General features: G+C 53.0%; 3 protein-coding genes across 5 annotated transcripts; 1 reads left to right on the forward strand and 2 right to left on the reverse strand.

Moving 5' to 3' along the window:
* Positions 1-95: 95 nt before the first annotated feature.
* Positions 96-18058, reverse strand: GGA3 (golgi associated, gamma adaptin ear containing, ARF binding protein 3). 3 transcript variants are annotated; one of them, XM_049858958.1, is made up of 17 exons: positions 17960-18058; positions 8706-8790; positions 8508-8583; positions 6496-6594; positions 5680-5803; positions 5340-5443; positions 5096-5176; positions 4565-4702; positions 4006-4087; positions 3085-3201; positions 2518-2763; positions 2176-2246; positions 1576-1868; positions 1166-1374; positions 699-868; positions 454-564; positions 96-206 (listed from the first exon to the last, which is right to left on the reverse strand). In XM_049858958.1, exons 1-17 carry the CDS (start codon positions 17997-17999, stop codon positions 96-98), a joined length of 2157 nt encoding a protein of 718 aa, XP_049714915.1. In that variant the 5' UTR covers positions 18000-18058. The 3 variants fall into 3 exon arrangements, with proteins under 3 accessions (XP_049714915.1, XP_049714916.1, XP_049714917.1); XM_049858959.1 differs by lacking the exon at positions 6496-6594; XM_049858960.1 differs by lacking the exon at positions 2518-2763.
* Positions 18059-18290: 232 nt separating this feature from the next.
* On the forward strand, positions 18291-21309 carry MRPS7 (mitochondrial ribosomal protein S7). Its single transcript, XM_049858968.1, has 5 exons — positions 18291-18408; positions 18944-19135; positions 19252-19315; positions 19687-19854; positions 20736-21309. The coding sequence occupies exons 1-5, from the start codon at positions 18302-18304 to the stop codon at positions 20955-20957; spliced, it is 753 nt and encodes a 250-aa protein (XP_049714925.1). The 5' UTR covers positions 18291-18301; the 3' UTR covers positions 20958-21309.
* A 308-nt stretch (positions 21310-21617) lies between these two features.
* On the reverse strand, positions 21618-25557 carry MIF4GD (MIF4G domain containing). Its single transcript, XM_049858969.1, has 6 exons — positions 25475-25557; positions 24475-24605; positions 23210-23319; positions 22869-23024; positions 22664-22756; positions 21618-22118 (listed from the first exon to the last, which is right to left on the reverse strand). The coding sequence occupies exons 2-6, from the start codon at positions 24560-24562 to the stop codon at positions 21891-21893; spliced, it is 675 nt and encodes a 224-aa protein (XP_049714926.1). The 5' UTR covers positions 24563-24605; positions 25475-25557; the 3' UTR covers positions 21618-21890.
* Positions 25558-26828: the final 1271 nt, after the last annotated feature.

The following is a 26828-nucleotide window of genomic DNA, read 5'->3' on the forward strand; positions in this document are numbered from 1 at the left end:
AGGTCTGCAGTCAGGACCTGGGCGGATGCTCCTGGCGCCACCCAGCGAGGGCAGCCTCCTGGGCTTCCCAGCGGAGATGCCAGGGTCCTCCAGGGTCATAGGCTCCCCCACTGCTCCACAGGAGGGAACTGGTCCACCTCGCCCACCTCCGTGCTCAGCTGCTCCCCCAGGGCGAAGGTCAGCCTATACCGAAGGCGTACCTTCTCCTGCAACAGAGGAGAGCCTGTGAGGCCTGGCCAGCGGCCTGCCACGGAACATCCACTCCTCAGTGCCCTTTCAGCCCTTTCTGTGCTAGAGGGGTGGCCACTGCTGCCCCCACCCTTGCCCAGCCTGGCCCTGGGGTGGGGAGGGGACATGCGTTCCCACTCAGTGTCCTAACACTGCCAGTGTGGAGGCAGCGCCCAGGGCAGCCAGGGGGCAGGGTCCCCAGGTCCTAACCTTGGGTGAGCTCACCTTCAGGGGATTGGCCAGCAGCATCACCTGGGTGACAGCAGCAGGGGGCTGGGTGGGGCTGAAAGGGGAGAGCTCCGTCCCTGAGGGTGGCTGCAGCTTCACTTTCATGGACTAAAGAAAAGGAGGGCAGAAAAGCTCCTTTGAGGAGAGCCGGCAGGTGGTCATGAGGTAGAGCTTGTCCTGGCTGGGGTGGAGAGACCCACTGCCACCTGGTGGCCCCAGAGGCCCAGGAAGCAGGGCAGTACCTTGGGCACGGCGGCCTGTAGCATGATGCTCCTGATGGGCAGGGGAGCCGTATTCAGCATGGACACCACCACCACCAGCACATCTGGCCGCCCTGGCGGGCACTCCTTAGCAAAGTGGAAGAGGATGCGGAAGCCGTTCTTGTCGTAGGCTGTCACGGGGAGGGCGCTGCCTGCAAGAAGGCGGCATGTGGGTGTGGGAGGGAAAGGACCCAGGAATCCAATGGCCCTGGGTGAACATTCCAGCTTAGTGCTGCTGTGAAATTCCGATTCTGTCTGCAGTTCCCCTAGGAGTCTGGGAAAGAACTCTTGTCAGGAGATCCTGAAGCTAAGCAGCTACAAGTAGTAGACCTGAGGCAGCAGGAAGAGTCGGGGACTAAGGGGCCCCTGAAGAAGGGCTTGTGTACCCCCTGAAACCCCCCTGGAGCTGCCAACTGGGCTCCACTTTCCCTCCCACCTCCAGCACCTACTAGGCTTGATAGATTCCAGGGGGACGTGGACACTGGCCAGGGAGAGCTCGGGCCCCTTCGGCGGGCTGCCCTGGGGCTGGAAGAGGGGGCTGCCAGGCACCGTGGGTAAGGGGAGCAGTGGTCTGGCTGAGGCGGTGGTGGGGAGGAGAGGGGAGGGTGCGGCCCCGGGGAAGAAGCTGGAAGAGATGGGCTTCACCAAGCCTGAGGTCCTAGGAAGAAGGACAGAAGGCCAAGTCAGGGAGGAAGCAAGCTGCTGGCCCAGCCCCTCACCAAGGCCCCTGCCCCCAGCTCCCAGCCTGCCTGATCAGGCCAGAAGGAACCCCCCCCACCCCCCCAACCCAAGGCTGCCTCTGAGTTGTGCTAAGGCCCAGGCCTAACCCGCAGCCAGCCCATCTTTTCCCCTGCATTACACTCTGGCCTCCTCCAGAAGCTGATCAAGTGCGTCCAGGTGGTGTGGGGTGCTGTCACACAGGGCCGAGCCATGGTACCCAGGGGTTGCCAGCTCGGCTTTTGGGCCCGGAGCTGTGGCCAGTCCAGTGGAGAATAAGAAGGAGCCTGGACTGGGGGCAGGAACGCTGGCCGGGATGATAGGAGCTGGAAAGGGAGGCAGCGGTGGTGCTTGGGAGCTGCTTGTGGGTGGGGCTGCAGGCTGGAAGGCAGGGCCCGGCTTGGGGCTGAAGAAGTCTAGCTCGGGCTGTTGGTTCTGTTGGGAGTACAGAAGGGATGAGTGAGCCCAGGGCCTGGAGGGCCGGCTGCTGGGGTGGGGCTGTGGCTCTCCCACCACTGGCCCTCCTCTGGGGCATGAAAGCTGTGCCTGATGACAGCAAACCAGATGAGGAGGCCCCTAAGAACACAGCCTGAGAAAAGCACTGAGGTGCATCAGAGTCCCCCCACAGGCAGCACAGAGTCTCAGAGGGTAAGTGCAGCACAGGCTTCAGCTAACGAGGCAGCAAAGAGAATGTTAAGGTCCTCAAGTGCCTCGGTGATATCGCCCTCACTGCCACTCCTACCTCAAACAGGTGCCACTGGCTATTTCCTGCTGTGTCTTTAGGAGGAGCACTGGGGGCCTGGTCAGTGAGGCCTGAGGACAGAGAAGGACGTGGTGATGAGAAGCGCCCCCTTGCCTGAGAAAGGCCTGTGTATAAAAGTGCCATCAGTGTGAAGGGGGTGTTCTCCACCGTGAGGAGCACTCAGTAGAGGGGGCACAGTACGGGACATACAGCCCCTGTGCCCCCCATGAAGATGGTCCTGGTGGGACTCTGAATGTGGACGATTCTGCACCTCCAGCCCCATCCCCACCCTGGAGGGGCACATGCAGCCCTCCTCCCCGAAAGCCCCCACAAGGACCTCACCCAGGCAGAGCAGCTCCTCGTCCAGCAGGGACAGGGCATTGCTGGTGCTGCTGGGCCCAGGTGAGGCCTCGGCCTGGCTGGATGAGCGGCTGCGTGGTGGGCCCGTGGTCTGGGGGGGAGGCGGGAGGATAGGGATGCCCGATGTGGGTGGGGCGGGTACGGGGGCCAACACCGGGGGCGAGCTGCTTGGCGTGTCTGACTCAGCCAGGTCGATGAGTGTGCCATGGCTACTGGTGTGATTGTTTCCTGGATGCAAATGGTAGAGTGACAGGAAGAATTAGGGGCCACAAGTGGCTGGGTGGCAGAGGGCAGAGCCCTGGGTGCAGTGGCTAATACCACTGCCTCTGCCTTGACCCCAGGAAATGCTGCCAGGGGACACTGAAAGCCAGCTGGAGAAGGCAGGTGAGACAAGCCCTTTCCACATCCTCTGGCCTCTGAGAAGCTGAGGACCACTTGGTACAGCTTGGAATTCCTCAGGGATGACGCTGGTCAGCTTGCATCAGTGGCTGAGGTGGGGAGCTGGGGCTGGTCTGGAGGGGCTGAGAATGGGGAATCAGAACATTTTACCTTCTGGGCCAGGCGGGGCTGAGGTGGCCACCTCTCCATTGAAGACCTGCCCTTCGATAATTGTTTTGTATGAGTTGATGACCCGGGAGAGGTTGTCACTGGCCTGCAGGATGTCCCCTAGAGCGGAACAGACAGAAACCTCACTCCGGGCCGGGGCAAGTCCCTCCACCACAAAACCTAAACCAAACCCACTACCATCAAGTCCATTCCAACTCATAGCTACTGACCCTATAAGACAGAGTAGAACCGCCCCATGGGGTTTCCAAAGCTGTAATCTTAAAAATTATTTTGTTATTGTTGAGAATATACAGTAAAACATAACACCGATTTAACCGTTTCTATGTGTACAGCTCAGTGACACCGATTATGTTTTTCAGGCTGTGCAGCCATTCTCACCCTCCTTTTCCAAGCTGTCCCTCCCCCGTTAACATAAACCCACCGACCCCAAGGTTCCTGTCTAATCTTTCTAGTTGCTGTTGTCGATTCAATCCCACATAATCCTCAAAAGAACACAATGCTCAAGGCAGACATTCTTCACTGGTTAAGCTAAACCATTTGGTTTTAAGAAGACTTCAGGGGATATTTTTGATTTAAGGTTTAAAGATTATCTCAGGGCAATAGCCCCATGGCTGAAAGTCTGGAGTCCATGAGAATTTTAAATTCCATTCTTCATTTTCCTCCTTCCGATCAGGATTCTTCTATAGTCTCTTTGATCAAGATGTTCAGTAATGGTAGCCAAGGCTGTAATCTTTACAGAAGCAGCCTGGCACATTTTTCTCCCATGGAGCAGATGGTGGATTCGAACTGCCAACCTTTTGGTTACCAGCTAAGCACTTAACCACTGTACCACCAGAACTCCTTCCTCCACACACATCCAAATTCCTGCGTCATCTTTCCCAACCACTTTTCCTTGTCACTCACCCAAACTGTTGTCATTGTCCTCTGTTTCGCTGGCAAGTTTGAATAACGTCCGCCTCTTGTTCTCACACCGATCAAACAGCTCCTGTAAGAGACCAGATCTAAAAGTCAGGATGACAAACGCCCTTTGTGGGCCACTGATTCAGTGTTCAGGCCCAGGACAGACCAAGGCTCCCTAAGTCCTGCGGTCAGTTGTGGCAGAGCTCCTCAGCCCCCACCACACTGCACCCAGAGTATACGAGTGAAGCACCACAGAGCACCGGGGTGAGTGAGGGGAGGTGTCTTTGCCCAACATTGGCCTGAGCTGGAGGGGTGGCAGAGGCTGGGCAAGCACCGAAGGCACGTCTCTGCAGTCGCAGATGGGTTCATGCCCCAGTCCTGCCACGTAGGGTGCGCTACCTCTCATGTTAAACGGGGATGCCACCACCATCTGTGTGCCTGGCTGCCCTGCAGACCGGTAAGTTAGTGAAGTCCAAGTACACAGCCAGGCTCAACAGCACAGGTCCTCGGGGGCAGAGCAGGGCACCCGCGAGGCTGGCTCCCCTCAGGAAGGCAGGCCTACCTGCATGAGCTCCTTGTCCGCCGCTGAAGAGTCCTCTTTGCTGTAGTGAAGCAGCATTTCGTTGAGCAGTTTGACATTGTTATTGACCTCCTCCAAAGTGTGCAGACGCTTGGTCACCTTCTGGATCCGGGCCTCATCCTGCACCATAGGAGAGGAGAAATCTCACCACCACCAGTCTTCCCACGTCTGCCCAGAAGCACACAGGCAAGGATCGCCCCTTACCACAGAACAAGAGCACCAAGGCCAAACCCCACCGGGAGCTCCTGATGATGGCATGGCTCTTGGGAACCACATGCCTCTGACTCATTTGAGCTTTTTTTCTTACAAAAAAACATTTCCCATCCCCCACCCCCAAACTGGGCTCTATCAACTCCTGCTCCTCTATCCCATTCTCTCCCGGAAGCTACAACGTTCCTCCTTCCATCCTCTGGCGAGGAAGGGAGAACAAAACAGGTGTGACACCCAGCAGAAGAGATTTCCACCTCGATTCCAGGCGCCTCCCCCGACACCCCGTGAGCCGGGCACACTCACTTCCTTCACCATGGACTTGATGAGCTTGTTGGCTTCTTGCAGGTCATCTGGGTTTTTGCTCTTCAACAGCTTGGCTAAAAGCTGGAAGCGGAGGGCAGCAAAGGTGAAGGGAAGAGGGCCACCCTGCCCCACCCACTCAGGGAGACCACAGAGAGACCAGAGCGCCAGCAATACTAAACAAGACCACATCCACCCCTTGCTGCCACCCTCACCCAAGAAAAACCCAGCCTGGGACGTCCTTTACCTTGGACTTCTCTTCATCGTCAAACACAGGGTTTTTGGGACGAGGGGGTGGAGACGGGATGAGTGTCCTGTCAGCGGGAATCGGGGGGTCAGAGTGCACGATGCCTGAAAGGAGACAGACTGTGCTTACTCAGCCTCAGGGGACCCAGTCCTGTGACCAGGACCAGCAGAGGGGCAGGGGACAGGGCAGTTGTCCCCATCAGAACCCCAGCGATCCCGTTCCCTGTGATAAACGCCATTTCTTCAAGGGAGGGAGCGGGAGCCTGGAACCTCCCTGAGCTCTTCCTGCCTTGGCCAGTCTTCAAGGTCTGCTTGGAGGCTTAGGGGACACAGACACATACCTTGTCTCTTCAGCATGTGGTAGGCATCCTTGATCTTTGATTCCTCCGGCAGGGCCTGTGTCCAGCTATAAAGCAGCTCGATAACCTTGGTCTTCACTTTCTCAGACACTCTGTCCCCCAGGTACTAAGAGGCAAAAGGAAACAAGAAAATCTAGTAACCGCAGTTTGGAGGCAGCAAAGGTGGTAAGGCTCTTCATAGCAATTAAATGGTTGCTAAATAGTTACCTTCCCAGAGCCTACCCAAAACCAGCAGGCGCTAAGGTGTCTGTGAGACAGAGCAGCAGGAGGGGGAGGGGCGGACACAGCTGTGGCACAGCTGTATCTGGCTGGGATGCAGTCTGTGGTCAGGCGGGTGGTTGGGAGCTTCCATACGCCCAACAGTCAGGAACCCAGCTGTGTTTAACGTGAAGGAGTTCGTGAGGGTGTCTGTAGCAGGAAAAGTGATTCCTTCTGCTTTAAGCAGGTACCCAGAGCTTAGTGACATCAGCGCAAAACAGCCTCACCAGCTGGGTGACTGAGTCATGGGGAACCCAGCTCCTTGTATTCACGTGAGACAGGCCAAAGGAGCTCAAGGGCTTCTGTCGGGAGTCTGGGAGTCCTGTGCAGGGCTGCAGGCCCACCCAGGGCACAGCCAAGTCCCTGCCTCACTCAGGCTCTGCCAGGAAAGGCAGCCTGTCATTCCAGGGGCTGGCCCTCTAAGGACAGGCCATGGAGCAGCTCTGGTCCGTGGAGATGCTGGTTGTGTAGTGAGAGTCAGTAGGATGGGCAAAGGGGAGGAACACAAAAAGATGTCCTTGAAAGTGGCCACTGACTGACCTTTGGAGAGACAACTTTGATTAATTCGTTCAAAAAGCGGAACTTCCCCACTTCGTTATGAAATCTCCTCCCACAGTTCTTCATGCACGCCTCCAGCACCTGTGGTCACACAGAGGACAGGCTGCTCAGGAACTGGGCTCCAGGCTGGGGATAAGCACCCGTGCTCACACAGAGGACAGGCTGCTTGGGAGCCGGGCTGCAGGCTGGGGACCGGCACCCAGCAAGGCACCTAGCACAGGGACCACGCTGAGCCAAGAGTCACCAAATGGAGGAATCACTCAATGAGCAGTAGTGTGAGCGGCCCAGGACTGCACAGGTTAAGCAATAGGATCACTCACGTACCACGTCCCCTATCGCAAAATTCTTCTGGCTAAAGAGGAAGTAAAGTAAGACACCAAGCCAGAGAGACTGGAAGGTACCATGAAAGATTCTGTTCTCGTTTTGCAGATGAGGAAACTGAGGGCCAGGGACAGCAAGTTTCTCTGATTCATGGTCTGGGGTTTCTTCCAGAAGCTGGCCAACATTTTCTGGGGGGAGGGAGACAGGAGATAATAGAAAGAGCCCTGGTGGCACAATGGTTAAAGCACTCGGCTAACTGAAGGTTAGCGGTTCAAACCCATGGGCCACTTGTTGGGAGAAAGACCTGGCAATAAAGATTACAGCCTAGGAAACCCTGTGGGGCAGTTCTACTCTGTGACATGGGATTCCTATGAGTCAGAATCGACTCATACAAACAAGAAGGGGATAATGGCGAAATTTTGTTTCTTTCCATCTAGGTGACATGGTATTTTTTCCCCCCTTAACTTCCTTTCCTTCTGGAGCATGTATAGCTAACCAAAGTCTTCCAGCGGCCCCTAGGCAGCTGCAGAGTTTATGCGAGGAGAGCGCCACCCAGTGCTCCCTTTCTTGGCTTCTGCTGTTGAAAGGCAGAACTTTTCAACCTTGGCCCTCCTGACATCTGGGCTCAGATCACTCTCTGATGGGGCTGTGCTGTGTACTGTAGGACATGTAGAGGCATCCCTGACTTCTGTCCACTAGATAGATGTCAGTAGCACCCACCTCCCTAGTCATGAAAATACAATGTCCACCAAACCAAAACCAAATCCAGTGCTGTTGAGTCGATTCCGACTCATAGCGACACTACAGGACAGAGTAGAACTGCCCCACAGAGTTTCCAAGGAGCGCTTGGTGGATTCGAACTGTCAACCCTTTGGTTAGCAGCCGTAGCACTTAACCACTACGCCACCAGGGTTCCCACAATGTCCACAGACATCTTCAAATGCCCCCTGAGGTCAACACCAAAGCAGCTGAGAACCTCTGTTCTGAGGTCTTAGTTCTACAGTGGACTCAAAAGATGGGTGCACGGGAGCCGTTCATGACTGTCTGCTCTTCCATCTCTCTGGGACGTGAGTGACGTCAAGTAGAGCCCTGGGATCCCTCTAACTCCGCTACCAGGAAGGCATGCCGGATCTGGAAGGAGCCGCCTGAGTGCCACAAGCTGCTCTGCATCTGGAATTCCCTTGGTCAGATCCAGCCTCATGCCTGGGCCCGTAAGTGTGGCAGCTTTACTAGTAACTGGCATTCTTTGTAGCTACAGCAGGACTATACCCACCTCACCTCTCTTCTGCTGGCCAACTATAACCGGCAAGACAGCTGTCTGCGTCTCTTCCAGAAGCCGCCTCTGAGCCCTATGTGGGGCTCAGGCCCTGCCTCAGGCACCCTCCCTCAGGACCTCGGCCTCTCACACTAGCTCATGAACGCCACACTGGCAGGACCACAACCCAGTCCTCTCTGAGGCCTTAACATCTGGCCTAGTGCCTGACACAAGGGCACAAAGGCTTGTGAAACTGTCATCTGAATGTGTTTCAGATAAATCTAGTTTGTATCAAGGACTTCCTGCTGGCTTTAAGCATGAAGCCTGAGAATTGTCCAGAACCCAACGGGTGCACGACGAAGGCCTGGCCTCTTGGAGAAACACCACATTCGTCCACCTCCGAGACTGAAGAACCTACCGTCAAGGCCTGCACTGCCTCCCATTCCTGTGGGGACTGGATCTTGTGGGCCAGCAGCCGGACCGCGATCTGTGGCCTGGAGAAAAGCAGACCCACTTTGATTACACTGGCCCTGGAGCCATCTGGCCAGGCCTCCTTGGCCAGTTATTTTTCCTGTCAGCTATCTCTCACCTGGCCTCTAACTGCTTTGAGACTCACCCTTCGAGCTCCTTGTTGATCTGATCGCAGAACCCAATGATGTATTCCCAGTCCTCCTGCCGGTTGGAAGGATTTGTGGCTTTATCTTGGGGTAGAACAAAGAAGAGGACAACTGTTAATAAAGAGCCAAACCAAAAACCAAACCAGTTGCCACTGAGTCAATTCTAACTCATGGCAACCCCACGTGTTTCAGAATAGAACTGCTCCAAAGGGTTTTCAACGGCTGATTTTTTGGAAGTAGATCATCGGGTCTTTCTTCCAAGGTACCTCTCGCTGGGCTTGAACCTCCAACCTTTCAGTCAGTAGCCCAGCACTTAACTAGGGACTGTGTTACAAGACAAAAGAGGGCATAATGGAAGATTTTCCTCATGTGGGATCCAATTTTTAGACACTGATGTGAAGGTAAGTTTGCTTCCAAATTTCCTCTCCAATAGAGAAGCCTCAATAGTTCAGACAGGGAGTGACCAGGAGCCTACAAATACAGTCCCTCTGTCCAGGATTTTGAAAGTCACAAAGGAAAGAGGAAACAAATCCTTGGCCTCATGGAGCTTCAAGTAGATCAAGACTGATAAGACAAATGTAAATAGTTACAAATACGTGTGATTGAAGTATTACTAAATCTCCATATAAAATGATATGCAAACATAACTAATAAATACAGATAACCTTTTTTTTTAAGCTATATAAAAATGAGCTAAGTATTACATAAGAAGGCAAGTGGGAATAATTAAGTATTTTCCTGGAGAAACTGCAGTCAGAATGGACTAGATAAAAGACACACATACTTAGAAAACAGGAATGTTGTTTTGTTGTTGTTAGGTGCCATCCAAGTTGATTTCAACTCATAGTGACTCCATGCGACAGAGTAGAACTGCCCCGGAGCGTTTTCTCAGCTGTAACCTTTACAGCGGCAGACTACCAGGTCTTTCTCCCATGAAGCTCCTGGGTAGATTCAACCACCAACCTTTCATTCAGCAGCCGAGCCCAGGGCTCCTTTGAAAAGAGGAATACTTTCTATATAACCTTCAAAAAAGATTTCTCAAGGCCTAACTTTTCTTAGTGCTGTTGCGCTGCTTAGACTGCTGCCAACGCTGTCATCACTCCCGGCCACGCTGACGGCGTTGACTGGGCACCCATTTTTGTGTGACCCATGGGATCGACAACACCGAACCTCAGCTTCATGGTCTTCTCTCCATCAAAGACAAAGACAAGGGCATTCTCAGAGGGACACTGAGGGGCTAAAATCTAGGCAGTATATGGGAAGCCTCCTCATAGCTGGTTTGGGTCCTCCTCTCCCCATGTGCCCAGAACCTGCGTTGACAGAGGATGGCCTCAGCTGAGGGGAGGAGTTAGATGTCTTCCCCTCTCTGATTCAGATCTGGAGTCTGCCTCTTCCAGAAAACAGGCTCAGCTGTCTGCTAAATTTAGGGCTTCAGGTTCAGAAGACAAACAGAAGACTGAAAACGCAGATCCTTTTAAAACACCTGCTCCTCTCTGCACTTTTCCATCAGGGGAAAAAGCAAAGCAACAGAGCCCTGAAAAAAAAATAAATAAAAGCGCCTCCAGGCAGGGGTCTTACTGAAGTTCCTGAATGCTGATTTCTCCTGACTGGGTGTTTTCTTAGCTTCCTCTTTTCAGTTAGCAGCCAAAACTTTAAAAATCATTAGCTCCATGACCAAATCCTAACAGGGACTCCCGGTCCCTTGGCTCTGAGCCACAAAAGGTCAGCAGACACCTCCTCTGGACCAAAGTGGCTGCGGAGTAAGTTGACAGCACCGCACACTCAGTGCCTGTCCTGCCACACAGGGTTTTTGCTTTGGTTGCAAAGGGGACAATACTGCTGGTTTAAGTTTATATTGGGAGGAGAAAAGCAGTGCCAGTCCTCAATCTTGAAAAAAGAATTGGCAAGCCCTTCAAAATGTCACACTTGATGGGAAAGCAGATTAATTTGATCCAGGTGGCTATTTGGGAAGAAATGCCTGGCGATCCCACATTTATTTCCAGCTGCCACCTTCCAGGGAAGCCCTAAGTCCCTTCCACTTTGTCTGAAATCTCAGGTGTTAGCTTGGCTTTTACTAATCTCTGTCATTTGAGATCTTTATTTTTATGTATAAAAATAAGACCGCCTGAGAAGCCGTACCTGCCCCCATTGCTGGGACCACTTTGAGAAGAGACACATACCTCAAGGCATAAGGAAAACCAGCCCATTCACTTCCACTGCTCACCCCCTCACAGTGAATTACTTAATATGGCTCTTTCAGCCACAGTCTCTGTAACCCCTACACAATGACTGGGTGGGACTATGCAAATAAGGTGCTTGCAGCCCACTAAGGGGATTGTATGGCTTGCTGCTAATGCAAATAAGGTGCATGGCACCCTTGTGGGGATCAGACCATGCAAATAAGGTGTATGGAACCCTCATGAGAGGATCGGTAAGTTTGCCATCCTGCTAGGCTGCTAGGCTTAAAAAAAAGGCTTAAAAGAGCAGACAATTCCAGATCAGAGAAGGACCTACTACTACCAAGGAATAAGACCCGGGAGTGGAGTGCATCTTTTGTACTCAAGGTCTCTGTGCTGAGAACCTCCTAGACCCAGGAGACAGAGAGAGAGGGATGAGCTGTAACACAGAAGACAGCGACCGATGGTAGCACAGCAGAAACAAGAGCCATAGCAGCACAAGATGGCAGGAATCAGGAGAGCAGGGTGAGAAGGCTGGGGTGGGGCTTGCTAACCCATGGAGCTAGGAACTTTGTAACTCTTGACTGAGCAGAGCAGAGTAGAGGCGAGGCCGTGAGGCTGAGGGCCAGAGAGAGGCCTGCCTGTGACCATGGCTGAGAAGCTGTTCTGATTGAAGAACTGTATCCTGAGTCATTTCTGATCCCAAGTTATACTGTTATTTGCCTCTCTCTTTCCATGTCTCCCTTTAAGCCTAGTAGGATGGCAAAACTGACAAATTTCCTCGTTATTTGCACGGTGTTGCCCCCACAAGGGTTCCATGCACCTTATTTGCATTAGCAGCAAGCTGTCCAATCCCCTTGGTGGGCCACAAGCACCTTATTTGCATAGTCCCACCTAGTCATTGTGTGGGAGTCACAAAGACTGTGGCTACAAGAGCCATATTAAGTAATTCACTGCACCACACCCCCTTCCACATACACACATTAAGCACCAGATGCTTGTTACTCAGTATGCTCAGCAGTATTCTTCCAGAGCCTGGGATAGCTCCTCTAGCATTGCCGCTTCCAAGAGTACTCCCTCCCAAGTGTGTTCAACTTTTCTAGAATCCCACTTTCTTTTCCCTTGATACACCTTTTGAGTGCACAATACATGGGCACCAGAAGCCCTGGTTTTAGCAATGGTTGGCCCCATTTCCGAGTTCTCCAGCTCTACAGTCAGCTCAGAAGACAAACCGCAATCACCCACGGGAACTGGAAGAAACCTCTGGGGACAATTCTGGGTGACTCCATCTCTCCATCTGCACACCGCCTCTCCACCAGATGTATATACCCTTCCACCCACTCGACTTCCTCCTTTACCTGGCATGAGGTGCCACTAGGGCCTCCCTTACAGATCCTGCTTCTCCGGGCTCTGCTATGACTCATGGTTTCTGACAATTTTGGAATCTCTGTTGAAAACCTGGCTCTTTTCTGTGTCTGTGGCTCTGGCTTTCATGCTCTCATTCTCAGCTTAATTCTATCACCAGTCTTTGTGGGACCTCAAAAGGCCAAGCAGTGATGGCAGCAGCAGCACTTGCCGCCCCATTCCAGCATGGCTCAAAGGTTCCAGAGATGAACATTCTATATAGCCAATGACTTAGAAATAAGCAGAGGCAGGAATATGGACTGAGGAGGGAATAAAGAGTCAACCTTCAGTGTGAGAGCCTTGAATCAAAAGGGAGACTTTGCCCAAGAGACAGAAAGGGCCACATAAACCAGCGACTACATCAGCCTGAGACCAGAAGAACCAGATGGTGCCTGGCTACAACCAATGACTGCCCTGACAGGGAACACAACAGAGAGCCCCCGAGGGAGCGGAAGAGCAGTGAGATGCAGACCTCAAATTCTCGTAAAAAGACCAGACTTAATGGTCTGACTGAGACTAGAAGAACTCTGGAGGTCATGGTCCCCAGACCTTCTGTTAGCCCAAGACAGGAACCATTCTCAAAGCCAACTCTTCAGACAGGGACTGGACTGGACTTGGGATAGAAAATGATACTGGTGAAGAGTGTGCTGCTTGGATTAAGCAGACACATGAGACTATATGGGCAGTTCCTATCTGGAGAGGAGATGACAGGGCGGAGGGGGTCAGAGGCTGGCTGAATGGACACAAAAATAGAGTAGAGGGAATTAGTGTGCTGTCTCATTAAAGGGAAAGCAACTAGGAGTATATATAAACTAGGAGTATATAGCTAGGTATATATAAGTTTTTGTGTGAGAGACTGACTTGATTTGTAAACTTTCACTTAAAGCACAATAAAAATTTAAAAAAAGGCGGGGGGAGACTTTGTGAATCCTCAAGACTTTGGTAAGCACCCAGAGGAACCCAAGCACACAGCCCGTGAGGCACTGGGGGAGGGGGGGACTACAAAAAAAAGCCAAGAGACAGCTCTTATCCTTGAGGAGGTGACGCTCTTCTGGTGCACGGGAGAAATAATCGGTCCATAAAACATGACAGCATATAATTTCAAGTGCTAATTTGGTACAGAAACAAGTCTAAAACTAAATCACTTCTCCTTCTTGACTTCCCTATTTCTATAAATGGTACCATCATTCAAGAGCCCCTTTTGGCCCCACCCACAGGCACCCAGGTTTGAAACCCCATCCATGGCTCCTCCTCCCTCTCCCCACTTTTCCATCAGTCCTACAGTGCCTTCCTTCCCAGTAGCTTTTTAAATCTTTCCCTCCTTTCTTGACCCTGCCCACATTCCACCTCCTGACTTCTCACCTGCTTCCAGAACTTCTGTTCCAATCCAACCCATATAAAACTGTGGTGCAATGGATCATTTTTATATGGCCTTTCTTGCCATGGTCTTCTAACTCCTACCAAATGATTGGGTGGGACTATGCAAATAAGGTGTGTGTGGCCCACCAAAGGGATTGGACAGCTTGTTGACAACACATATAAGGTGCACAGCACCCTTGTAGGGGTGGGACCATGGAAACAAGGTGTATAGAACCCTAATAAGGGGATCGGTCGGTTTTGCCATCCCGCTAGGCTTAAAATGATCCATCCCGAGGTGGAAAGTGGGAATCTCACCTATCACCAAGAAAAAACAACCAGGAGTGCAGTATGTCCTTTGGACACAGGGTCCCTGTGCTGAGAATCTCCTAGACCCAGGAGACAGAGAGCTGTAATACCAGCGAAAGTGCCAGATGGTGAGAAGCAGTGGCAGAGAAATGGCAGCAGAACCAGGAGACTGGTGAAAGACAACACAGTGGGCTTCCTGACTGGCCCATGGAGCAAGGCAGCTACAGTGGGTGTGCTGACCCATGGAGCAGGAGCTAAGTGCCTTCGGGCAGGAGGCTTCCTGGTAAAGTGGGGTGCCCCCAGGCACTTATTGATGGAGCTAAAGAGCTTTGTAACACTTGCCCACACTAGGCAGAAGCCAGGCCAAGAAGCTGAGAGGCCAAAGGCCAGGGAGAAGCCTACCTGTGGGCATAGCTGAGAAGCTGTCCTGACTGAAGAACTGTATCCTGAGTCATTCCTGATCCTGAATTGTATCCTGTTACTTCCCGAATAAACCCCATTACTGTGAATATGGTCTGTGAGTTCTGTGGTGCCACTGTAACGAATTTTCGAGACCAACAGAGAAGAAGAGAGTCCTGTGGGAGGGATGGCTGGTGTCAAAACTGGTAAAAAGTTTGGAGGAGGTATGTCTGACCTGCGCCTCACAGAAACCAGCCTTGGGGTATTCTTGATTCTCCTTCCCCCTCGTGAAGTTGGAGGAGGTCAGATGATGTCCCCAAGCCATTTTTACAAAAACCCCTCTATCAATCCTCCTAAAACACTGATTTCATCAGGTACGGCAGGAATAACTGATAACTAGAAATTTAAACTTCTTAGGCTGGAGTCAAGCCTTTCCAGAATGTGGTTCTAACTTGGTAGCTTCATCTTCCTTGCCCCACAGGAACTCTCTGCTTGCAGGAGCCAAATACCTCTCTTACTGTTTGCCCCAAACACGGCTTGCTCCCTCCACGAAACAATCTGATTTCTTAGCCAATTTTTGCCATTCTTTAAGGCCTAGCTCTAAGGTCGTCTCCTCGCTGAACAACAAGAGAGAATCGTCTTCCACTGACCATATCCCCAATTTCCTAAAGAAACTGCCAGCGTTTTGGCACTCAGGACTACTACCTTTTATCTTTCTTTTTATTTAAGAAAGCTTCATCCACTCCCGAACTGCCTCCATCAAACTGAAGACAAAGGCCATTTGAACTTTAATTTCTGGTCTCATAACACCTCACTAACCAGGTACTCATTAATATTTACTGACTGATTGTGGTAATGATAGGACTTCGGAGACAGCTGATGTCACCAAGAGATGGTTCCTTGGAAGGAGAATCTGGGATGGGTCTTGAAGCATTTAGTTGAGCAAAGTGGCACAGGGCATTCCAGGGAAGAAGAACGTGTGTTGGTGGGACAAGAACGTCAGATTGACCAAAGCAGGGAAGAGTAACTGGAAGCCATGGGGGAAGAGGCAGGGAATGACAGGGGATGGCACAGGGAGCAGGTCTGGAAGCAGTAGCAATGACTTGATTAAACCGTTTTAGAAATGCTCTTCTGGGAGCAGACTGTAGAATGCACTAAGGAGCAGAGAGGAGAGACTGGAGACACTCGGCTCAACAGAGGCTTCTGCAATAATTCAGACAAACCAAGGGGTGACAAGGACCTAGACTAAGATGGTGGTAAACCCCTAGCACTGGTTTATTCAACTCGTCATAAGAACTGTAAAGGTGAACAGAGGTTATGGGTTGAAAGAATCTTAACATGGTCCCAAATGTAACACTATAATAGGAAAGGGTCAATAGCTAGGCTAATCTGGTCTCTACAGACATCGTCTCATTCACCCTCAACAACTCTACTCTCCTCAAAAACAGGTCTGTGCCTCTTTTATTTTAAAATAGAACTCTAATCACTGAATCTAATGCCCAGAAATAATCTTTAAATCTTGAACCGAAACTATCCCATGAAGCCATTGTTAAACTACAATTTAGCCTAATTAATAAAGTCTGCCACAAGCATAATGCTCTTATGAAGAATGACCTATATGAGCTTAATCTGACAACAGTTAATCTAAAGCACAGACGAGAACTTGAAGGGGCAGAGAGCCTACATTAATAATAATGAAACAATATGAGTAAAGATAGAACGGTGACACAATGTGAAATGTAACCAATGTTATTGAACTGTTCATGTAGAAATTATGAATGGATGGATGTGTGTTTGGTTGTGTATGCAGTATTGCCACCAATGATAAAATATTTATATATATATATATATATGAACTCTAAATGGAAACCCTGGTGGCGTAGTGGTTAAGTGCTACGGCTGCTAACCAAGACGTCGGCAGTTCGAATCTGCCAGGCGCTCCTCAGAAACTCTATCGGGCAGTTCTACTCTGTCCTATAGGGTCACTATGAGTCGGAATCGACTCAATGGCAGTGGGTTTGGGGTTTTTTTTTGGTTTGAACTCTAAACAAATCTAGCTTATTAAACTCATTCTCACCGTCCTCAAGTCAATTCTGACTCATAGTGACCCCAGAGGACAGAGGAGAACTGCCCCATAGGGTTTCCAAGGCTGTAATCTTTATGGAAGCAGACTGCACATCTTTCTTCCGTGGAGCGGCTGGTGGGTTTGAACCGCCGACCTTGCAGTTAGCAGCCAAGCACTTAACTACTGCTCCACCAGGGTTCCTATTAAACTCATTAGGTCAATTAAATTATTCCACTATCCCCGTTAGTATCTGGGAACTGAGTCAATTCTGGTTTGATTATACCCAGTTGGGTGGCTCCAGGCAAGCTGTCTGACTGGAGTCAAGGTGTCCTCCTTTTGCGAAATGGTGGCAGTAGAACCTGCTTCCCTAGGATACTTGGTAAGTGAATTTGAAGAATGTCTGTCCAGCAATTTGAGCTCCTTGGAGAACAGTTCCACATTTACAGAAGGCTTTGTGACCTGCCTGCAACTGCAGGTTTTGCAAATGCAATTTGACATGCTCTCCCTCTAGGATGTGCCCCCTTTAAACCTAGGTTCACCCTCCTGAAGGGGTCTTTTATTTAGAAAAGGTGAGGCTTTGGAGGAAACAGCCATCACCTACAACAGCCTGGAGGCACTACTAAATAACAGATTCTCGTACAAGGCTGTATCCAGTCATCTGACCTGTTTTTTATATCACCCTGTCCAGTTTGTCTCCACCGAAAGAACCCTCCAGGGGATCTAGCCCATAGGAAAGTCCCCTTAATAAGCCTTCGACAAAGTTCTATCTGCTAACAAGGTTAGCCCATATTTTCTTCATAGCAAACTCTAACTACAGCATCAAACGTTGCCCCTGAACCTATACACCGTTCTTGACTCGTTAAGATGCTCAAGGTGTGTGTGTGGGGGCGGGGGGGGGAGGCACGGATTTCATCATGTTTTGGTCACTGCAGAAGAAACGGCAGAGAGCTCTGTTCCCTAGTCTATCGAGACTCATGCTTCAGGCTAAGGAACTATCACCCGCTGTCTTTGAAAAATCATTCTCACTGCAAACATTCTGCCTGCGCGAAGCGGTCACTTTTCCTCGAATACACGGTCATAATTCGGAAGCTGCCAGGCATGTCAGCATGGTCAGCAGCACCCACCACGCCTGGAGTTTCGGCCCAAATTCGGAGCTTTTCCCTCCGTCAGGGACTGAGGCGCAGGGGTCCCGGAGTCAGCCCGGCGCGGCCTCACGACCATCTTCCCCAAAGCTCCGACGCACGTCAACCGGGAGAACTAGGCTGTAGCGTTCTCCGAGCTTGCGAGGCCCCGACAGGTTCTCGAGCTCATGCCGCGCGCGCGGGAGCTGGAGGACGCGCCCAAGCCATGGAAGCAGGGACACACACCGGGCCAGAGCGCCCGGCCGGGGAAGGGGCGTGATCGCGGAATGCTCGCGACAGGAGCGAACCCCGACACGGGCTGGCAGACAGCGCCGCCGCGGAGCCCGGGGAGGGGGCGCAGGGGTTCACAGCGGGGCCGCTCGCCGGCTCGGGGGTAGGCAGAAGCAGCCGCGGTTACTCACTCAGCCAAGACTCCAGGCTCTCCCCTTCCGCCTCCGCCATATTGCAGCCTCCGGGGCCGGCCCCGCAGGCTCAACCTCGCGAGAGCCTGCAAGAGTCGAGCTGGGGTGTGACCTGCAGGGGGCCTGAGAGGAATGGGCGTAGCCACCGAGGGTAGCGCCAGACTGCGACCAGGATTGGGAGGATGAAGCTTTACTTTTGGTTATTCCCTGAGAACCTCGGAGTGAAAGACTCTAACGCCCAGGTTAATGAGGTCAAATACAGATTTAGGACCCTGTGGGGGTCTTTTTCCCATCTCCCGCCACTCGCTCGTCACTCGCTCAGGCACGCCGAGGGCAGTCCTCATGGGGTCCTCGTCGCCAGCCAAGATGGCTGCCCCCTCGGTGAAGGCTGTGCGAGGATGGTCGGGCCTGGCCTTGGGTGTGCGGGGTGTTGTCCTGCGGCTTCCAGGGTAAACGGGCAATCGACAGCTGGGGGGCCGCTTGGGTCCTCACGGAGGGGCCTTCGGGGGAAGAAAGAGGGCCATAGGCACGCTGCCTGGGGCCCTGGAGAGAGCAGTGCCCTGGGGGCCGGGATATCTGGATTCAAGGCTCTGACTAGCTACTTGACCTTGGGTCAATGGCGAAGGCTTAGTTACTGCTCCCGCTCGAAGAGTCGGGCTGATCTAGTGCTCTAACCCGGAGCTGAAAGTGCGGCCTACTAAAAAGCTCGGAGGTGGGTTAGCCTAATGTGTTTGGAGGTGGGGGAGAGATACACGGGCGAGGATCCTGTCCTACCATTGTACTTGGCAACGAGGAGACTTTGGTGGCCTGTTTGGCGAGAGGTCCTCCCACCTCTTGAGACTAGAGCCAGAATTATTGCGGTTCAGGTTTAGCTAGCTGCCTCCGCGACGCCCTCCTTGGCGGGTTGGCAAACGTGCCTATTGTTAAGTCAGGTTTACTCACTTGTGGAGTCAGCTCTTGCCCACCAGTCCGCCTTCCCCCCAGGCTAACCCAGGTGAGGTGGAGCCGCTATGGCCCTGAGTTCCAGGATCCCCAGACTGACAAGGAGTATTATCGCAAGCCCACGGCCCAGCTGACTGAGGAGGAAAAGTATGAGCGGGAGCTCAGGAAGACTCGGTTCATCAAAGCTGCCCCAGCGACCAAAACAAGCTCTGTGTTTGAAGATCCAGTGGTCAGGTTAGATGGAAACAAGCACTTTTGTTCTATGGATGGAGACTATCCCAGGGAGGGTGTATAGTGAGGGTTCTGTGATAAGCCTTGAAAAGCTAAACATGTTGCTTTTCTCTTTGAAGTAAATTCACCAACATGATGATGAAAGGAGGAAACAAGGTGCTGGCCAGGCACCTCATGACACAGGTAAGCAGTACTGCTCTCCTCTGTCATTGTTTTTCCAGTAGCTTTGTGCTTGGTTCTTTCAATTCAGCTTGAAAGAGACTAGATTCATAACACTTGTCGTTAAAACTAACTTTCCTATATGTATGTGTGGGGAGGGGGCTTAAATGAAGTCCTGCAGAATCAACTACTGCCATTCCCCCACACATTACAAAGCTCAGCTCAACCTTTCTGTCCTAGTCTAGGAGAAGAAAATGCACTTAGGAGCTTTATCTTGGGTGTGCTGAGGGAGGAGCTGCATTGCCATAGAAAATGGGATGATGGGAGAAAAGGGCAGGGCACTTGCTGCCCCCTTTAAGGAGCCTGGGGCAGCCTTTTTCACTGTCCCATTGTAGACTCTGGAAACTGTGAAAAGGAAGCAGTTTGAGAAGTACCATGCTGCTTCTGCGAAGGAACAGGCAACCATTGAACGCAACCCCTACACCATCTTCCACCAGGCTCTCAAAAACTGTGAGCCTGTGATTGGGCTGGTATCCATCCTCAAAAGCGGCCGCTTCTACCAGGTGAGTGGAAGCAAATGGTCAGGGGGGGAATGCAAGGTTGCCCACGCCCACATGTGAAACAAGATGGTTGGGGGTCCCTTGGGAGTGTTAGGGCCCCCAAGTTGTGCCAGGATTGGCAGCTCTCTAGGCACCAGGGACTGTGAGGATCTGCTCCTCTGAGTCTAGTGTGAAAATTTCAGGCAGCAGAGAGCAAAGTAGTATTCAAATGGCCTCTTCCAGAAGCCCACACCCCCACCCCCTTCTGTCCGATGCCCTGTGTCCTGAAGTGTAATACTTCTCAAGGTGAGTGACCATGGTTATACTCCTTCTTTGTATGCCAGTGTCTAGCACAGCATTTGACCCATAGCTGATGCTCCATCGTCATTTGTTGAACCGAACTAGGTGCCTCTCCCATGGTGTTTAATTGTATTTCGTTGTTGATAGTGGATTTTCTTGCCTTCCTTTCTTCAATGTAAACTCTGTCAGGTAGGGACTTTCTCACGAATCTCGGCATCCCCACCATCTGGCACGGTAGCTGGCACTAGTCGGGGCCTGGCAAACGAGGCTAGGATAGAGCCTCTTATTTTTAGGCACCCATGCTCTGAGGTGGCTGAGTTACCTCAGCTAGCGGGGCTTTTCCCAAGTGGTGCTTGTGTTTACATGGCCGAGCTTCTGTTTAGGAGGGAAAGGAGTTGTGCTTAATGTGTTTGCCAGATGAATGCCTCTTATTTCTGCCAAGCTGAGGTTGTCCAGAGCGGGGGTGGGGAGCTCAGTCAGAAAAAGACCAGGTCCCCTTTGCCCTAGGAGCCTTAGCAGGGCTGCCCCCTAGAGCTCAGGAAGGCAAGAGGCCCCAAGTCCTGGCAGGCCCTGAGACCAACTTGCCAATGTCCTATCTTGCCCAGGTCCCTGTGCCCCTAGCTGACCGGCGTCGCTGCTTCCTGGCCATGAAGTGGATGATTACTGAGTGCCGGGAGAAGAAGCACCGGCGGATGCTGATGCCAGAGAAGCTGTCGCATGAGCTGCTACAGGCTTTCCACAACCAGGGACCAGTGGTCAAGAGGAAACGTGACATGCACAAGATGGCTGAGGCCAACCGTGCCCTGGCGCACTACCGCTGGTGGTAGAGGGAGGGTCGAGGCGGAGTAAACAACGGCCATTTCCCCATGTATCGCAAAACTCAGCCTACCCTCTCTATCTTAGTCCAGGAAAGAGGGAGGCACACTGAAAAGTCCCTGTGGGTTAAGGATGCAGCTCTTTTGCAAGGGCAGGCCTCACAAGGACAGGACAGCTTGCTTGTTGTTCGTTAATTCTTTCTTTGGGGGCTAGAACTTGTCCCCCTTAGCCCATCTCCTTGCAAAGGGGGAACATGTTGACTTGAGGATTTCCCCCAGGAAACTCAGGGCTCATCTAGCCTCCTCTCAGCTCAGAGTGGACCTTTGGCTGATAGGAAAGGAAGCAGTTTTAGTATCAGAAAAGGTTTATTAGAAAATTCTCACCCTGAACCGGTATAGCATGTGGTACAGAACAGCTATTCATTGAAACCGACTGGAGAAATAGGCTTGTTTCCAAAGTGGTCCTCATATAAAATGTATAAAAATCCATTTTTGATGTGACTTGTGCTTTGGCCTCTGCCTTTGACATCCCAAAGCATCCCACCAGTGCTTGCAGACACCCATTTTACAGGTGGGGAAACTGAGGCACCAAGGTAGCTGTTGCACCCATGGTTACACAGTGTAATAGTTGGTAGGAGTTGCCCTTTTTGCCTGGCCCAGGTGGAAGGTGGTGGGAGAAGGGGCTGATGGGGCTGCGGTGGGGGGGATGGAAGACTATCAACAGACTCCAGCCTGGAGGATCAGGTCTGTTTGGTGTCTTCCCCAACCCCTAAGCGGGGAGGGAAGGTGCTCAGGGCAGGACCATGTTGTAAGTGGGAAACACCTTGGGAGATGATGAAAGTCTAGAAGGGAAAGTCTTTGGGGAGGTGAATACTCCCTTGCTAGGTTGGGAAGTGGGTGGAACAAAGGCTGGTACAGCTGGTGAGGGCCCCCAGGGCTGGAGGCCTAGTTGGAGACCTCACTATAGTAATACTTCTGGGCTGCTGGGGTGGTCTTCCAGCCGGCTGCCCGGAACTCGATGATCTCCAGCAGCAGCAGCTGGGCCAGGGAGCTGAGGCCCATTGGAAGCAGGAAGCCATCCCGGATGAGGACAAAGAGCTCGTCCATGCGCTGCCCGTTCATCTTCTCCAGCTGCTCCCCGACCCGGTGCAGCTGTAGCACCAGGCAGTCTACCTGCAGGGCAGCGGGAGGTGAGACTCGGGCAGGGCTGCACATTACACAGGGAGATGAAGACAGTGCTTGATGAGTGCCGGGCACCGTGGTGTGTCCTTCGTGACCTGTGGCTTCATCCTCATGCCAAGCAGTGGGTACTGCCCACATCTCACATAAAAGGAAACAAGTTCAGGGACTTGCTGAGGTCTCATCTGGGCTAGGCTGGACAAAGTGCTTCTTAACCTCCTCACTTGGCTACCTCCCCCACACTGCCTGACCCTGGTTTGGTTTCGAGGCCAACTATACCCATAGATGGCTGTGGCTCTCACCGTTCCTACCACAGGTCAGCTTTCCTTCTCAGAAGGAAGTCTCTGAGCTGGAAGCATTGGTTGCTGTCTGTTCTGGATAAATTCCACACCTGGCACTGTGACAGGCCTTGAATACCCCCAGCAGGCACCTGCCCCAGGAAGTGGTGCCCTCAAAAGCCTCCATGGACAGTGAGCTGGCTCTCTGAGCTGTGCCAGACTGCCCAACTCTGCAGCCCTCAGCTGTACCTGGCCACCCACCTCCTCCTCTTTGTTCAGGCTGTCAGGCTGAGCCAGCCGGAAGAGGCAGTCGTAGACGGGGTTCACCAGGGCCATCATGGGCATGTTGTTCACCTTGAGGGGGGAGAGGGGTCAGAGCACCAGGCTGAGTGGCAGTGGGGAGCAGGCCAGCCTGGGCTTTGGGAGATGGGCTGTCTGTGACCCAAGGTGGCTACTGGGGCCTCACCCTCAGGTAGTCAAAGATGTTGCAGATGAAGGTGACATAGCAGACCCAGCCCTGCAGGGAGCGGGCTCGCAGCTGCTCCCGAGCCTGGTACTCCTGCTGCAGCCGGTTGAGGAGTCCACGTCGGAAGACACTCTGGCCTGCTTGCTTGCTCTCTGCCTGTGAGCCATGGAAAGGCTGGTGAGCAGCAGGGGGAGGTGCCATCCCAGCCCCTACCCAAGCACCCTTGGTTCAGGGCCCACCTGCCCCATCTTTGAGTCTGTCTCTGCCCTGCTGCTGGCCAGGCTTCTGCCCACTCCTGGAGCACCTTCCCCAGAACATCTCCCCTTTACAACCCCTCCAACCTGGATGATGGCGTAGCACATGCGTCCCGCTTCCTTGCTGAACACACAGTCCTGCAGGGAATGGTCCACAATCACATTGGCCACTTTCTCCAAGTTCACAGCACCTGGATCTAGAGGCAGAGAGAGGAGGGTTGTCCTTGTTGGGTGCTGTCGAGTCCGACTCAGTGACCTCCGCCTATTTATCACAGTCACCTCCACCTTCTAGAAAGGACGTGAGAAGCTTACAATAGAGCACACCCATTGTGTGTGTTCCCCACTGACAGGGGTTCCTAGCCAACGACTCCACCATAAGTCAGTTCTGATGTAAGTCGAATACCTCATTTTGTTTTCATTATTATTGCCTTTTATTATCAGTATCTTTATAATCTGATCTTTATTTGTCTTTGGGGGGTTGGCATGAGAATGGTAACCAGCAAATTACATGCTGCAACACTAATAAATGTTACTAAAGATAACATGTACAAAAAAAAAAGGATGGTTGTAGGCGCAGTCAGTTGTAACTCAAATATGTCATAAGTCGGGGACTACCTGCATATACTTAAATTTAAAGAGATCTGAAAACATAAAGAGAGGGGGACAATAGGCATACATAGAAGCAGATACTGAAATTGGGCTCTAGCTTTGAGCTTCCTGGTTGCCCAAAGAAAAACCTGGAAGGGTTATGTGGTTTTTCTAGACTAGTGTTTCAGGACCCACATTTTTTCCTGACACTAGGCTGAGGAAGGCGTTCCATGTTCATTTTACAAGGGACACTGAATAGCGATGTCTTAACAGCAATTCCATGGGAGGAAGTATTCTTGTTAAGAGCAGCTGCGTAGTGCTTGGCACGTGATGGGCATTGCTAATTGTTAGCCGAGTCTAACAGGAGTTTAACTATGTCTCCTCTGCCAAGCAGAATACATCATCCTCTGTCCCAAGGCAGGCAGCTCTGCACATTAAAGAGAGCTGGCTGCAGCCAAGCAGAAACCAGGACCACAAATGTAAGGGCTTAAAATGCAGAAACTATGTGTTCTCTGGGCCCTACACCCCTTCCATGGGTACTTTTTAAAAAAGGCTTTGCAGTCTGAAAGGGGAGTCTGTGACTCACACTCCCAAATACCGGTCTACATGGAGCCTGTCCTCCAGTTCAGGAGTTACGTTGCTAACTCCCGCTCTCAGCAGACAAAGGGAACAGGCTGGGCAATCCCGTTCCCTGCGTGCCCTCAGCTCAGGCCTCTGGTCCTGCTCCCGCCTGGCCCCTTCTCAGACGGGGCTCCCCTCTTCACCTTTGAGTGCTGTCTTCAGCAGCTGCTGGGTCTCTGCATCAAAAGACTGGATTTTATACTCCTCTCTACTGGGCTCCCCCATGACCATCCGGCCCAGCAGCTCTTCACTGGCATTGGACTACTGAGGGCACCTGGGGAGAAGGCAAAGTGAAGGGAGATGACTCAGGTGTGGGGTGTGTTTCCAGTGCTGCAGACCCTGGTGGGGCTGGCCAGGGATTGGGACAGGTGCTTCTGAGCCAGCCATGGCACTTGGAGGCTGGCTGAGAGCCACCAAGCTTGGCATTTTGGTGGAGACAGGACACCAGCCAGACACCTGCTGCTCAGTTTAGGAAACTCCAGGTTTGAGCGATTAAAGACAAGGGCGAATGAGGCTACGCTACAGTCCCAGCAGGAAGGCAGGGTTTATTCCCAGCTGACAGGACAGCAGGTTGAGGCTGTGTGCTGAGCTGGGAGAGTGGCTAGGTGGGTATCGGAGACTTCTGCCCGCCTCTGAACAGACTTGCCTGGCCTTATGTAAACCGGCCTGGAAACTGCTGGCACAGCACGATTTCGGGCAAGAGTTGGTGCTGGGGGCTCCAAGCTGCGGACCCTCAGCTCCAGCAGGGTTCCAAGCCCCTCTTCCCAACCCTCCCTCGGCTTCCATGTGAGTCCTTTTCAGTCCACCAAACCCATCCCTCCAGCCCTCAGGTGGGTGCAGGAGCCTTCTCTGCCGCCCCTGAGCCCGAGCTCCCACGGCTGGCCAGAGTCTCCCCAGGGACGAACTGGCTAAACCGGCGCAACCCACCCAGGGCTCCTAACTCCTGAGCTCCATTCTGAATCCTTCCCCTTAAGCAAGGGAGCGGGATGTGCCCACCGAGAGGGAGCCCGGGTGGGGTCCCCTCCCGGAGTTGGTGTCGCTCTCCCCTCAGGTCAGAGGAGGCGAGCCTTAGGGGTCTCCAGACAGCTGCCGCTTTCCCAAACCCCGAACGCCCTTCCCGGCGCCGCGAGTACCGGGACCCACCTGCCGGAGCGGCGCCGCGCCCGCGTGCCCGGGAACCGCTCGGCGGGCACGGCGCGCGCGCCCGCGGACGCGGCGCAGCCGGTGCGGCCGGCGCGCCTCGCCGCCGCTTAGGTCATTTCCTAGTGCGGCGGGCCTGGGAAGGGGCGGAGCCTGGGAGGGGCCGGGCCCAAGGGGCGGGGCCGAGGAGCCACGCCGGCACCGCCTGCCGGAACCCCGAGGACGCGTCTGTCGCAGCCCGGCCCGCCCCGAGGGCCGGATTCCGGGGCGTGGGGCTGACTCGGACGCTGCGCGCAACGTCGCGACACTGCCACCGCCCCAGAATGAGCTCACTCTGCCCCTGTCCCCTCCTCACCCACTAAGCCCCGTCCCCGCGTGGGACCACAACGGCTCGTAGGCGCTGGGCTGCACCTGCTTCCTGGCCTGCTTGAAACCTTCGGGCTTAACATGGGCACCCCTCCGTTCCCCACGCCGGGGTTCAGGTTAATAGGGTCAAAAAGGAGACGCGGGCGTGCCGCACAGGGTGGGAGAAGCCTGGAGAGGGCGCGGTCCAGCCAGAGTGGAGGGGAGGGTGGGCTGGAAGGCTGGAGGGGCAGGATCATCACACGTGAGAGGCCAGGGTCCCCACTCTTACTCCCATGGCAGAGGAGACGCAGGGGGCCGTTGAGGCTGGATCAAATTCCACTATCCCCCTCTTCTACTCTAAGTACTAAGGAATCTGGTAAAATAAGTTTAAAATCAAGTGGGCAGTCCAAGAAATGGGTCACAATTGTTAGTGTATGCCAGGCAGGGTGTTGGAAGCGACCTGGAAGTTGAGCAAGCCCCCTGACTCGGTCTTTCTTGACTGGGGCTGAGAGGCTGGCTGACCACGCAGCCCAAGAACTGCACCGTGTTGTGTTCCCCGTCCTCCCGCCCCTCCCCAGGCTGCCCAGGGAGGTCGACTTCAGGTTGTGGGCACCCAGAGGATGGCAGAACTACTGCCTTCTCCGTCGGCTTGGACAAGAGGGGGTGTGCATGGCAGCTGCTTGTTGCCAAAGTTCTCCCCTCCTTTTACAAAGAGTCCCCAAAGCGGTTACTTGGAAAAGGCTGGGGCAGAGAACTCTCATCTACAGCATAAAAAAAACTGAGAATAAACTTTACTGCAATAGACTCACTCTGGAATTTCATAAGAAACACACGCAGGCAGCCGCCTCCTGCAGTCAGAGGCCCAAGCCTTAAACACCCCTCCAGCAGCCAAGGCAAGGCAAGCCAAGGGCAGAGGAGACGTCTGTGTCCAGGACCCAGGCACACCACAAACGCCAGACCAGGCCAGGGGGCAATAACAGTATGAGAAGGGGCCCAGGACCAGAGCCAGACA

The sequence above is a fragment of the Elephas maximus genome, chromosome 19, assembly GCF_024166365.1.
Source record: "Elephas maximus indicus isolate mEleMax1 chromosome 19, mEleMax1 primary haplotype, whole genome shotgun sequence".
Classification (NCBI taxonomy): Eukaryota; Metazoa; Chordata; class Mammalia; order Proboscidea; family Elephantidae; genus Elephas; species Elephas maximus.

Excerpts from the sequence above, each read along its gene's own strand:
- MRPS7 (XM_049858968.1), top strand. The coding sequence starts at position 18,302 with ATGGGGTCCTCGTCGCCAGCCAAGATGGCTGCCCCCTCGGTGAAGGCT. Across the intron at positions 19,316-19,686 it reads CCAGGCACCTCATGACACAG|ACTCTGGAAACTGTGAAAAG; the intron begins GTAAGCAGTACT and ends GTCCCATTGTAG. Across the intron at positions 19,855-20,735 it reads AAAGCGGCCGCTTCTACCAG|GTCCCTGTGCCCCTAGCTGA; the intron begins GTGAGTGGAAGC and ends TATCTTGCCCAG.
- GGA3 (XM_049858958.1), bottom strand. The coding sequence starts at position 17,999 with ATGGCGGAGGCGGAAGGGGAGAGCCTGGAGTCTTGGCTGA. Across the intron at positions 4,703-5,095 it reads TCAAGTCCATGGTGAAGGAA|GATGAGGCCCGGATCCAGAA; the intron begins GTGAGTGTGCCC and ends CCTATGGTGCAG. Across the intron at positions 4,088-4,564 it reads CGGACAAGGAGCTCATGCAG|GAGCTGTTTGATCGGTGTGA; the intron begins GTAGGCCTGCCT and ends GGTCTCTTACAG.
- MIF4GD (XM_049858969.1), bottom strand. The coding sequence starts at position 24,562 with ATGGTCATGGGGGAGCCCAGTAGAGAGGAGTATAAAATCCAGTCTTTT. Across the intron at positions 23,025-23,209 it reads TGTGCTACGCCATCATCCAG|GCAGAGAGCAAGCAAGCAGG; the intron begins GTTGGAGGGGTT and ends CATGGCTCACAG. Across the intron at positions 22,757-22,868 it reads ACATCTTTGACTACCTGAGG|GTGAACAACATGCCCATGAT; the intron begins GTGAGGCCCCAG and ends TCCCCCCTCAAG.